This window comes from Bos javanicus, chromosome 7 (genome assembly GCF_032452875.1).
Source record: "Bos javanicus breed banteng chromosome 7, ARS-OSU_banteng_1.0, whole genome shotgun sequence".
Taxonomy (NCBI): domain Eukaryota; kingdom Metazoa; phylum Chordata; class Mammalia; order Artiodactyla; family Bovidae; genus Bos; species Bos javanicus.
Genome location: NC_083874.1, coordinates 5,615,001 through 5,628,339, shown reverse-complemented (window position 1 = coordinate 5,628,339; position 13,339 = coordinate 5,615,001). Strand labels below are relative to the sequence as shown.

Here is a 13,339-nt window from a genome sequence, read left to right as displayed (position 1 = left end):
GAGGCCGGGTGTGGGTAGCATTTCTCGGTGGGGGCCTGGGGCTGCTCAGGGCAGGGAGACGGTGCTTCCCCCGCCCTGGGAGGGGCACCTGTCCATCTTCAACCACGACGTGTTTCGCGCCGCAGCGGTGGCGGAGATGAGCGGGGAGTTGGGCAAGAGCCTGGTCAAGTTCTGTTCTGGAGATGTGGGGCCTGATGGCGTCTTCCCGGACACCCAACTCCTGGACCCACTGCTGAAGGAGACCTCCACAGCCCCCCTGGCGCAGCCCCCTGGCAAGGGCATGGATGGTGAGTCCAGGTGGGATCCCCGTGCCTATCCTGTCCCCTCGTCCCACCCAGCCCAGCCTCTGGTCCCCAACACCCGTGTCTCTCTCAGATCGACTCTTCTACATCTACACGTCGGGGACCACGGGGCTGCCCAAGGCTGCCATCATCGTGCACAGCAGGTGAGGGGCCCGTGGGTGTTGCCTGCCACCCCCACCCCCCCTACCCGCGCCCCAGCTCTTGTTGAGGATCCTGTGGGCATCTTGATCTCAACTGGGTAAAACCCACAGCCCATCTCAGGACCCAGTGCTGTCCTCTGCCCCTCTTCAGCCTCCTCCTGCCCCCATTCCTGCCCCCAACAGCCCTCCTCTCCTCCACGGCCATAGGATATCCCAACTTATGCCAAACTGCCCTGTCCTTACCTTGGCCCTTGGATAAGAAGCCTCATAAGTGTTGTGCCCCACCTGCCACTTCTCTGATGTCATTTTCCCCTTCTGCCTCTTTGCTCACTCTCTCCTTGATTCCTCCAACCTGCCAGGTTGCTTCTGACCTCAGGACCTTTGCATATGCTCTGCCCTTCACCTGTGTGCCCTTTCCTAGCTCTCCCCACAGCTCCTTCTTACCAGGTCTCAGTCACTTCGCCAGAGAGGATACCCCAGCCTCCCTGGTTTTGTCCCCTTCAGCCTCTCTCTGTTGCTCTGTTATATTCCTCATGGCACCAAGCATCATTTCCTTTCTTTGTTGCATGTTCTTCACCCTCCAGCCTCTAAGGCCGGTAAGAGCTGGGCTGGCTCTGCCTGGGTCCCTGCTGTGTCCCCAGTATCCAGCACGCTCCCCCACCCCCACCCCCCCCAACTCCCACGCTTTTCTCGGGGACGTGGGCCCCAGCCCCTGCACTCCCTGCCCCGCAGGTACTACCGCATCGCGGCATTTGGGCACTACTCCTACAGCATGCAGGCAGCAGATGTGCTCTACGACTGTCTGCCCCTGTACCACTCGGCAGGTACCACGGGGCGGCTCGGGCGGGGAAGGGGGCGGGGAACCGGGGACCCCTCATCGAGTCCACTCTCTGCAGGGAACATCATGGGCGTGGGTCAGTGTCTCATCTATGGGCTGACGGTGGTCCTGCGCAAGAAGTTTTCAGCCAGCCGCTTCTGGGATGATTGCGTCAAGTACAACTGCACGGTCAGGCCCCGCCCCTCTTTCACCCCTACCCTCCTCCCACCCGTCCACTTTACTTCTCTGAATGGCTTTCTTGCAGGGACGTGAGGGGGCTCGGAGGGGGTCATCAGTGCTTTATGCTCTCTGTCCGGCCAGAGACTAAACCTTCAACATGTAAGCTCCTTGTATCCTCATAGCTGCTTGGGAGCGGGCAAAGGCATCACACCCATTTTGCAGGTAGGGAAACTGAGGCTTCTAATGCAGTTAGGATTGGACGCGGACTGCCTGAGCTCCTTAAGATGCTGCCTTCCCCACACCCTGTGCCGGAAAGGTTTTCCCTGCTGGTAGCTGCAGGCAAATGGATGGGTCATGCTTCCTGGTGGGGTAAGCATGAGGCAGAGGTGGAGGGCATCACTGTCCTGCAGAGCAGGTAGGGGTTAAGACAAGTCCTTTCCTCTCTCTGCCCTCCTCAGTGAGAGGAGACAGCCGGAAGGTTTCAGTGCCATGGTGGGGGTGGAAATCCAGGTGCTAGTACCTTCCTCCAGGTGGAAGAAGGAGTGAGAAGGGGGTGTGTCCAGAGACTGACAAATTGGGAGGTGCTGCCGAAGGCAATGACACCCCACTCCAGTACTCTTGCCTGGAAAATCCCATGGACAGAGGAGCCTGGTGGGCTGTAGTCCATGGGGTCGCTAAGAGTCTGACACAACTGAGCGACTTCCCTTTCACTTTTCACTTTCATGCATTGGAGAAGGAAATGGCAACCCACTCCAGTGTTCTTGCCTGCAGAATCCCAGGGACGGGGAGCCTGGTGGGCTGCCGTCTATGGGGTCGCACAGAGTCGGACACGACTGATGCGACTTAGCAGCAGCAGCAGCAGCCCTCACCTTGAACAGGCGGGGCTGGGAGGGGTTCAGCTGGTTGCCTGAATCACACAGTAGGGCAGGGTAGGGGCTCTGGGCTGGCATCCTGGGGGACCCCTCAGGGTGAGGGCGGTGCCCTGCTCTGCTTCTGAGGATTTTATGTTCTACTTGGAGGTGGGGGGTCTTGGGAAAAATTGCTAATCTGAATCTTGACACATTAAACAGTCCATTTGATTAACTCAATTATTGAGAGTTGCAAATACAAACGCGGACAGAAACGTTTAGGGGCTTCCCAGGCACCCATCGCTCAGCTCCAGAAGAGATCAGATGCCCTGTCCTGCCCCCTTCGCCTGCCCACCCATGTCCCTCCTCCAGTCTTGTTGTGAAGCAGCTCCAGACAGCAGCCCGTTTGCTTTAGAGATAACCTCAGTGAAACCGCCAAAAGATGATGGGTTTTTTTTCTAATTGAGGTGAAATTTACATAAGATTAGCCATTTTGAAGTGGGCACTTTAGTGGTATTTAGTCCATTTATAGTGTTGTACAAGTAGCCCCTCTATGCAGTTCCAAAAACTTTCCATCACCTCAAAAGGAAATCCTGTCCCCCTTGGCAGCCACTCCCCATTCCCCCCTCCCACCAGGAATCTTTCTGTCTCTATGGGCTGGCCTGTTCTGGACATTTCTTGTAAATGGGACTTCTGTGTAGGCTTTTGTGTCTGGTGAGGGCTGTCCTTAAAACAAAAGATCTGAAAGCAGGGTCTCAAAGAGATATTTGTCCATCCATGTTCATAGCAGATTATTCACAATAGATAAAACATGAAAGCAACCCAAGTGTCCATCCACAGATGAATGGATAAGCAAAATGGGTCCATCCCTACAATGGAATATTATTCAGCCTAGAAAAGGAAGGAAACTCTGACACAGGCTACAATGTGGATGAACGTTGCAGATATTATGCTAAATGAAATACGCCCATCAAAAAAAGACAAATACCGCCTGATTTCATTTACATTAGGTACTCACAGTAGCTAGAATCATAAACAGAAAATAGAGTGGTGGTTGCCAGGGGCTGGGAGGAGGGAAGAATGGGGAATTAGCATTTAATGGGGATACAGTTTTAGATTTACAAGATGAAAAGAGTTCTGGGATGGATGGTGGTGATGGCTGCTCAATAATGTAAATGTGTTTAATACCCCTTTAAAATGGCTACCCAGGTGGCGCAGTGGTAAAGAATCTGCCTGCCAGTCGGGACACAGACTCAATCCTTGGATTGTGAAGATCCCCTGGAGAAGGAAATGGCAATCCACTCCAGTATTCTTGCCTGGGAAATCCCAAGAACAGAGGAGCCTGGCGGGCTACAGTCCATAGAGTTGTTAAGAGTTGAACATGACTGAGGGACTGAGCATGCACACACAAAAAAATGCCAAGATGGAAAAAGAAAATGCTAAGGTGGTGAATTTTATGTTATGTGTATTTTACCACGATAAAAGAGGAAAAACAAGAAGGAGAAAAACCCCACAAACACATAACTGCAGTATCATTATCACAGCCCCAAAGGATTTCTCAACGTCAAATCCTGTCCCCAAAGCGACAGGATTTCTCAATCATCAGAAACCTGGACACTGATCCCCAGTGTCTTACCATGTCGAAAATATGTTGTTTTTTTTTTCTTGTTTCTATATATTTTTTAAAAATTTAAATTAGATAAGACCCACACACGGCAACTAATTGAGGTTTCTTGTAAGATTCCTTGTCTCTCTCTCATTCTTTCTCCTTTTCCTCCCTCCCTTCCCTTATAATTTATTTATTGAAGAAAGGGAGTTTGCCCTGTGGTGTGTTCCCAGCCTGGGGATTGCTGTGAGGTCCCTTGACATACTCCTGTCACTCTGGTATTTCCTGTGCCTTGGGAGTAGGGTTAAGCCCAGCAATTTTTTTTTTAATCTATTTTTAAAAATTGAAGTATAGTTAATTGACCATGTTGTCTTGGTTTCAGGTGTGCAGCAAAGTGATTCAGTTATATCTATTTTTTTCCAATTCTTTTCCATTATCGGTTATTACAAGGTATTGAGTACCGTTCCATGTGCCCCACAGTATGTCCCGTTGCTTATTTTATATATAGTCGTGTGTATCTGCTAATCCCAAAGTCCTAATTTATCCCTTCCCACCCCTGACCCCCTTTTATAACTATTAGTTTTCTATGTCCGTGAGTTGTTTCTGTTTTGCAAATAAGTTCATTTGTATCGGTTTTTTAGACACCACATGTAAGTGATATGTGGTATTTGCCTTTCTCTGCCTGACTTCATTGTATATGGTACTCTCTAGGTCCATCCACGGCGCTGCAAATGGTATCATTTCGTTCTTTTGTTATGGCTGAGTAGTGTGTATATTCCATTGTGTATACGTACCACATCCTCTTTATCCGTTCATCTGTCAGTGGACATTTAGGTTGCTTCCATGTGGACACTGAGATGCATGTATCTTTTCAGATTAGAGTTTTGTCCAGATACGTGCCTGGAAGTGGGATTGCTGGGTGTTTAGTTTCTTAAGGACTGTCTGTACTGTTCTCCATAGTGGAAGCACAGCATCTCTCAACTACAGCGCTGTGGACACGTGGCTCTGCCTCGTTCTCTGTGGTGGGGGCCATCCTGCACACAGTAGGATATTTAACAGCATTTCTGGCCTAAAATCACTGGATGCCGCCAGGACCCCACCGCCCACCCGTGATAATTAAAAATGTGTCCAGACATTGTCAAGTTCATGGCCATGGTTCAAAACCACTGCTTTAGATATTTGATTGATTCAGCGTCTACTCTTTTGTCTGGGGTTCCCTGTGGGTGGTGTCATGGCCTCCTACTGGGAGGCCCAGAGTGTCTGGTGGTCCCTCTCTTTGTCCTTAACACGCACATGTTGCTTCCATTCTGTTTCCTTAGAGAGTTATTTCTGTGACCAAGAGAAAGCATTGAGGAGCTCTATAAGAATTAGATAGGGTGGAATCCTCAAGTGAAAGTCACTCAATCGTGTCCAACTCTCTGTGACCCCATGGACTGTAGCCCGCCAGGCTCCTCTGTCCATGGAGTTCTCCAGGCAAGAATACTGGAATGGGTAGTCGTTCCCTTCTCCAGGGATCTTTCCTACCCAGGGGTCGAACCCAGGTCTCCCGCACTGCAGGCGGATTCTTTACCGTCCTAGCCACCAGGGATGCCACCAGGACTTAAGAAATGCTGCTGGGTTCAGAAATCCCATCTCATGGCTGTTGGATGGGAGAAACTGCATGGCTGTTTTTTTTTTTTTTTTTTTGCAGCAGTGGGTGCTAGCCCAGATCAACTGGCCAACTGTCCTTATCAGAGGCAGCAGGCTATAATCTGCTTTCTTGGCTGCGTAAAGCAGGTGGGCAGGCAATAGACAAGTCAACCCATCATCCATCCATGGGTATTCGGTTCCTGTGTCTCCCTGTCCATTTGGCTGTGTACATTTGGAGTTGTAGCGGGGGTCCCAGGTTGACAGTTCACTCCTAGCTTCTGCTCAGATGCTGCCCTGCAGGCTGGAGGTCACAGCATGGGGCGCCTGGTGTCTCCCTCTCTGAGCTGACCTGAGTTGTTTTCCCTTTAGCCCTGGGTCTGTCCGAAGGTCCAGGCCAGAGTAAAGATCAGCTGTTTGACTCTCAGTATGTAGAGCTGGCCTCAGAGCCGCGGGCATGTCATTGTCACCTTCAGCTGCCTCAGTTGTGGTTCCGTTATCCCTTCCCCAGCCTAATTTCTGAAGAGGACAGTGGAAAGCTGCCTGGGAGTACTTGTGACCGTCTGGAGGGCAGCTCTGTTCTTAGGCAGGACTTTGTCAGCTGACAGGTAAAACCGAAACCCTAACCCTAGCCCTAACCTAAACTCTAGCTTTCTTGAGGAAAGGCATATTATCAACTTGTGGAACTGAGGAAGCCAAATAGTGGACAGCTCCAGGCACATCTTGATGGGGGTGGGGGTGTCTCTTGTTTTTCTCTTCCTCTTGATCTCTTCTTTCCTTAGTGGGTGGCTTCCTCCCTACCCTTGCTTCCCCAAGAGGGTTCCCAGCAGCCCCAGTTGACAAAGAGCCTGTGTTCCCACCAGTCCATTAAAAGTCTCAGGGATGATGCTCATTGGCTGAGCTGTGGTCACATGCTTATCCTTGAACCAATCAGTGTCTGAGGATGGACTGGACTGATTGGCCAGGCTGTATGACTTGCTCTGCCCTGGAAATGGGGTGGACTGGGCCACCAAGACAGGTGAAGGAGCCTGAGGGCAGACAGAGATAAACCATCAGGGGTCTCTGATCTTGCCTTGCCCAGGCTTGCCTCCTGGTGATCTTCGCCCAACCTTATCTCCTCTCTGGGTCTTGGTGCCTTCACCTTCAATAGGGAGTGTTGGGAAGATTAAACAGGTGAGCTCTGTGTTCAACAGGCTTGTATTCATCAGATCCGCACCAAGTCCTGCTCAGCCATGGTGGCATTTGAACTGAGACCTGACTCTCAGTGCATCAGAGGGAAGAGTGTTCTAGGCAAAGGGCACGGTATGTTCAAAGGCCCTGAGGAGGAGACCCATGTGACAAGAGCACAGGGGTGAGCACAGGAGTTGGAGGGAGACAAGGTAGTGAGGAAGGCAGGGCCAGACGGAGTTGATCACAGGTCAAATTTTATAATGCATTTTGGTATGAGTACTTTGAAGCTATGACTGCCATGGTGGTTCATTCTGAACATGTAACTGTTTCATTGAGACTCTGGAGCCAGGATGTCAGATTGCAATCAGATTTTACCACGTTATCAGCCTTGGTGGGCACTTAGTGTCTATGAGCATCTGTAAAGTGGGGAAGGTACATTCAGAAGCTCACCTGAAGATGAGGACTCAAGGGCAACTGAGTATCTGGGAGACAACCCCAGAGGTGGAGCCACAGGAAAGAGAGGGAAGGAGCTGGCGGAGAGGGGTGGTCAGTAGCCCCTGAGCCACTGGGGCTAGGTCTGTGCTGTGACTTCAGGGAAGCCACAAAGAACATGACCTGACAAGTTATCCCAGCCCTAGGTCAGGCGGGCAGCCTGAGCTCAGACAGGGCTCTGAGCGAGTGCATAAGTATAAATGGTCTGGACTGTTCTCCTGCTGTCATAATCTTTAAGGCCATTTTGCACCAAGTGCCCAGATGGGAGGAAGGAGGTTGTTGGGTCTGGGGGGCCTCCAGCCCGCGGCAGCCTCCGCCCCCAGTGGGCTCCTCTCTGCCCCAGCGCAGGCGCTCACTGCTCACTTCCCACCCCACCCCCAGGTGGTCCAGTACATCGGGGAGATCTGCCGCTACCTGCTGAAGCAGCCGGTGCGCGAGGCGGAAGGACGGCATCGTGTGCGCCTGGCAGTGGGCAACGGGCTGCGGCCGTCCATCTGGGAGGAGTTCACGGAGCGCTTCGGCGTCCGCCAGATCGGCGAGTTCTACGGGGCCACCGAGTGCAACTGCAGCATCGCCAACATGGACGGGAAGGTGGGCGCGGGTGGGGCGGCCCGGGCAGGGCTAGGGGTTCGGGGAGCACTGCTCCCTCTGCCTCGCCGGCCTGGGTTCCCATAGAACAACCTGGTTTGTGGTGGGCAGCCTTCCTGACAGCTTGCTCAGTCACCTGACTGTCACCCCTGAGTTCTGATTCACAGCATGGCTCTGTGCCTCAGCCTTTCAGAGCCTCAATTTGTAGCAATAGAGGTGGCAAGGGGGAGCAGGGCTCTGGGGGACCCAGGGCCAGGAATGGGGTGCTGATCTACTAGGCACGTCACTCAGAGGGCTTCTTGGGCCTCTGTTTCCTCATCAGTAAATGGGATTAACAACTTAGGTTTGTTCTGATCATGGAACATCCCAAACTCAGTATAGCACCCTTTCCCCCTGCAGAAAGCTCTCTGAAAACATGCAGACGTTTATGATTAGCAAATATTATCTCTGCTATATCCTTGCAGGACCCTCCTTCTCCCTTATCAAGCGTTTCCCACCCAATGTCAGGGACAGAAAAGGAGAAGAATAATAAAGCAAGCGCCCCGGAGGCAGGCATTCTTTTCTGTCTCTTGCTGCTGGGTCCCCAGCGTTGGACGACAAGGCCTGGTCCCCACCATGCACATGAGTTGAATATGCAGCCCCAGAGTACACTCTTGTCAAACCAGCAGAGGTTGCTGCTGGAACAAACATGCCCAACCACGTGCAGCAGTGCAAACCCACTAGATGGGCATTTCTGCTCCTAGAACTGAGCCAGGCAGTATGCCATGCACTGGGCAGAAGCTCTGCCAGGGTCCCTTCATGGCTTCAGAGTCACTCAGGGCATCCACTTCCTGCCAGCCTGGAGGGTTTTAAGGACCAAGAAGTGGTGGCCTACTGGCAGGTCTCCTCACGTGACTGCAAGGGAGGCTGGGAACGGGGAGAGAAGGGGATGATTCCTGGTGGGAGCCTGCACTTCATAACCCCCTCATTCAGATCATCGAAGGTCACAGAGTTAGTGCTAATTCTAGGCCCTGAGGCAGGAGAGGCAAGGTGTCGGGGGTGGGGGTGGGGGGAGGCCACACCATGTCACTGCAGGGCTCCTCGCTGACTGGGTTGGCCCCATCCCAGGTTGGTTCCTGTGGCTTCAACAGCCGCATCCTGCCCCACGTGTACCCCATCAGGCTGGTGAAGGTCAACGAGGACACCATGGAACTACTGCGGGATGCCCAGGGCCTCTGCATCCCGTGCCAGACCGGTGAGCAGGGTCCTGTCCAGTGCCCCCCGGGGAGCTGGGGGCCCCACCTCCTGCCCGCCCAGCACAGCCTGAGTGCTGCCTCCTCCCCAGGGGAGCCTGGCCTTCTCGTGGGTCAGATCAACCAGCAGGACCCACTGCGTCGCTTCGACGGCTACATCAGTGAGAGCGCCACGAGCAAGAAGATCGCCCACAGCGTCTTCCGCAAGGGTGACAGCGCCTACCTGTCAGGTGTGCAGATCCCAGGGGCCGGCTGGGGGGGTGCTGGGCCACCGTCTCACCTCCCGCTCTCCCCTCTGCCAGGTGACGTGCTGGTGATGGATGAGCTGGGCTACATGTACTTCCGGGACCGCAGCGGGGACACCTTCCGCTGGCGTGGGGAGAACGTCTCCACCACTGAGGTGGAAGGCGTGCTAAGTCGCCTTCTGGGCCAGACAGATGTGGCTGTGTATGGAGTGGCTGTGCCAGGCAAGCTGGGGCTCTGGGGGTGGTCCCAGGGTCCTGGGGGCAGCCCCAGCGGAGCCCAGCCAGGAGGAACTTGGAGGTACAGGTGCCCTGGTAGGCAAGACCTAAAGCAGTGCACAGCCTGGACAACCACTCAACAGGGTGGTGTCCTGGATCTGGAATTATTCTTCATGCCTGATGTTGCGCTTCAGTTTCCTCATCCAGGAAATGGGCTCATGAGATCAGCTGTGGCTCAAGGTTGCAGGGAGTGCAGCAGGAGCTCAATAAAGGGTTCACTGCTTCGGCGAGCATTATCCCAGGTGGATAGGGCTGGAGGTCAGAGGCCAGGGGCTGCCACTGGAGGATGGATCTAGTCTCATGGTGGGGCCAGGGTGGTGGTCTCAGCCAGGTCTCTGTCTCTAGGAGTAGAGGGCAAAGCAGGCATGGCAGCCATCGCAGACCCCCACGGCCGGCTGAGCCCCAACGCACTGTACGAGGAACTGCAGAAGGTGCTGGCGCCCTATGCCCGGCCCATCTTCCTGCGCCTCCTGCCCCAGGTGGACACTACAGGTGAGGCCCCCTGCCTCTCCATCCACCCGTTTGTCAGTTTCTCAACCATTTACTTACCCGTTCTGGTTCAGCCCCTGCGCCTGGTCTAACCTGCTGTCCACGGCCAGCTGGCACTATGAGCTAAGCTCTCCTCTTGTCATATTTGTGCGCTTCCTCCTTCCCGTTCCTCACTCCTACCCCACTGGCCATCCTGCAACGTTTGCTGCATCTCTTCATTTTCGGCATTTTTCCGAGGACTAGGGAATTTGAGCGAATCATCTCACACCTTTGAGGTTTCCTATTCTGTAAATCACCTGCTCGTATCTAGTATTGTCTCATTCTTTCCTTGTGATTTACGGGAGTTCCTCCTAATAGTGTAGATGTTAATTCCTTAGCAATTTCAGACATTTTAAATCTCCTCTATTTTGGAATCTGTTAACTTTGTCCGTGGTGCCCATTATTGAAAAGAAGCTTTAATTTTGATACAAAGGTGAACACCACCATCATCACCTCTGCCTCTGCTTATTTAATCTTGAGGTTTGTACTTTTCAAGTTTCTTTCTTTTTTTTTTTAATGGCCAAGCAGCATAACTTGCAGGATTTTAGGATCAAACCGGTATCCCCTGCAGTGAAAGTGCAGAGTCCCAAATACCAGGGAAGTCCCTGAAGTTTATTAAAAAGAAAAAAAAAAACCAACCTTCCTAATTCTTGAGCACACAGGGATTCTCCCTCGATTTTCTACAAACCCAGATCTTTCACAAAACCCCTCTTTAATTGTCTACTGCAGGGAGTGCAAACTTTTTCTTTAAGGCCCAGATAGTAAATATTTTCAGTTTTGCGGGCCACAGCCTCTGCAGCAATGATTCATCTCCTCAGCCGTAGGGCAGAAATAGCAGTGAGTAGTGTGTATGTGTCTGGGGGTGGCTTCCTCAGATAGGGGGTTGAATTTGGTCCGTGGCTGGATCATGGACCTATAAGTTGCTGACCCCTGACCTCCTGTGTGACCGACCCAGCCCTTTCACCTTCTTGGTCTTGTGTGCGGTGGACATGTGACAGGCAGGGAGTATACATGGAGTTTCGGGTCATGTGGGAGGTGGTCAGGGAGGCCTCCCTGGCGGAGGGAGCATGAAGCTGAGATCCAAAGGCCAAGGGGGAATCAGGAGGGCAAAATGGGGAAGAATGCTTCTGGCAGAGGGGACAGCCTATTCAGAGGCCTGGAGGTGCCAGAGAGAGTAGTTAGCTGGGGCAGGGGGTTCCTGGCAGCCCCCTGCCAAGTTCCCACCCCACCCCCACCCCTACTTCCACCCCCGTCCCCACAGGCACCTTCAAAATTCAGAAGACCCGGCTGCAGCACGAGGGCTTCGACCCACGCCAGACCTCGGACCGGCTCTTCTTCCTGGACCTGAAGCAGGGCCACTACCTGCCTCTGGATCAGGGTGTCTACACCCGCATCTGCTCAGGCGCCTTCGCCCTCTGACACTCCTCTGTTGGCCCAAGACTCTGCACCAGGCCCAGCGAGCAGGGTGGGCTGGAGCCAGACAGACAGCCCTGCCCTGTCCTGGGGCAGAGAAGCCGGATCGCAGGAGGAGCCCTTGTTTCCCACCTTCATCCTCCTCCTCTCCACCAGCTGGCTGCCCCTGCCTGTCTTCCACTCTCGTGTGTGTGTGTCTGTCTGTGCTCCCTGCTTCTGGGCCTCCCCGCTGTCCCTGACTGCCCTCCCCTCTTCCTCCATCTCTCCTCCCCTGCTCACTTCCTGCCAAAAGTAGAACAGATGTTTCTGGGAGCTGCAGTCTGTTCGGGGGCCCACAGCTGTCCTGGGGGCCTCTTTGGGTCCTCCCGCAGAGGGTGGTAAACCCAGAGTGGGGCCGCTCCACCTCCCTCTCAGCTGTGCCTTATTAACAAACCCCACCCAGCCCAGCCCTCCCTAGGCTGCTGGATTCCAGGACATTGTAGCCCTGTAGGAGCTCCAGGCAGCCCCTCTGCCTTCCTTGCTGAATGAGGAGCTAGGGATAGTCTGTCTGGACAACCTGGGGGTGCCTCGGCCCAGGGCCCTCCAGGTCAGCAGGGATTTTCTGCCCAGCTGGGCCAATTGCCTTTTGCACTTCCTGTCCCTGGTGGCTCTCCCTTGTCTTGCCTGCCTTTCCTGATGCCCCAGAAACTTCTGGAACTGACTGTGACCACTTGGATGTTACTCCTGCCCAGTTGTCACCATGGAGCTCCTGCTGGAGGGGACCTGAAGATGGCCCTGGGAGGCTGCTTGGCCCACTGCTCAGATGCTTACCCTGGAGGAGGCCTCTTGGGGACCCCACCTGCCATGGCTGCTGGCAGGACCCAGGGGAACGGCAGCAGTGGCTTTGGGGGAGCTGCCAGGTCAGGGGTGGCCTCTGAGATGCCCTCAGGGGTTCCTGCCTATTGACTGTTCCCCTGACCTTGCTAGTGACAACTTGGACCCTTGATTGGTGACATCCCGAGACCACCCCGCCAGGACAGCCCGGACCTTTCCATCAGCTTCGTCGGTGGCTCATCCCAGACACCCATCGGTGGGGCTGGCCACCCAGACTGCCCCCCGTCCCTCCCTTTGGCAGCACCGCCCGGCAGCTAGAACAGCAAGGCCAGTAGCAAATGACCCTGTGCTGTTTCGCATGGGCCTTTTCAAGCACTGAGGTTTTGTTTCCTCGTTGAGTTTAAGAAATAAACCTGCAGAGCGTCTGGTGCCTGATAGGAGCTCAGCCACTCACCTTTTGTCTCCATGTGGCCCAGAACCCTGTGAGTCTCAGAGAGCAGAGAGCAGGCCCCTCCCAGGGAACACATGGTTGGTCGCCAGACACAGGCAAAACACACTCGGCCTTTACTGATAGCTCCTGTTGCCTCTTCTCCCACCTGCAAGGTCCAGGGTCTGGGGACTGGATAGGGGGTGGCGGGGCCACGGGTTAGCATTCTTACCACCTCCCTACAGCCTCTGGGTTCTGGCAGGTGCACAGGATGGCCTGGGACAAACAGTATGTCTCGGCAGGTCTGGCTTCCCCTCTCTGGGGGGCCAGCATGTGTGGCTGTAGCTCTGAGTGAGAGCCACCAGGCCTGCGAGGGTAACTGTCTGAGCTGGGATTTGAACCCAGGACATTGAGCTCCAGAGTTCATCTTCTCAGCTTCCTCCTCCAGAATTACAATGTCTGTCTTATCTTGTCTCCAAAGGAGAGAGGAAGAAAATCGTATGAAAATTGCTAGGTGCTAGGTGGGGGCACCCAGGGGGTTACTCTGGGGATGCATGGGGGTTGGATGAGTCCTGGACCAGCCTAAGAGTGGATGAACTATTGTTGTGGGGTGCTGGTCCTTCACTGCTCACGGTG

General features: G+C 54.0%; 1 protein-coding gene across 3 annotated transcripts in view; it reads left to right on the top strand.

The window, feature by feature from the left end:
• Positions 1-12,711, top strand: part of SLC27A1 (solute carrier family 27 member 1) — a 39,327-nt gene extending 26,616 nt beyond the window's left edge. For 2 of the 3 annotated variants that reach the window (XM_061421633.1, XM_061421632.1), the window contains exons 4-13: positions 126-287; positions 376-445; positions 1,175-1,266; positions 1,339-1,448; positions 7,563-7,772; positions 8,877-9,003; positions 9,094-9,231; positions 9,304-9,468; positions 9,868-10,014; positions 11,312-12,711. In XM_061421633.1, the coding sequence (XP_061277617.1) occupies positions 126-287; positions 376-445; positions 1,175-1,266; positions 1,339-1,448; positions 7,563-7,772; positions 8,877-9,003; positions 9,094-9,231; positions 9,304-9,468; positions 9,868-10,014; positions 11,312-11,469 (1,379 nt within the window). In that variant the 3' untranslated portion in view covers positions 11,470-12,711. The remainder of the gene's footprint in view (positions 1-125; positions 288-375; positions 446-1,174; positions 1,267-1,338; positions 1,449-7,562; positions 7,773-8,876; positions 9,004-9,093; positions 9,232-9,303; positions 9,469-9,867; positions 10,015-11,311) is intronic. The other variant, XM_061421634.1, reaches the window with a different exon arrangement.
• Positions 12,712-13,339: the final 628 nt, after the last annotated feature.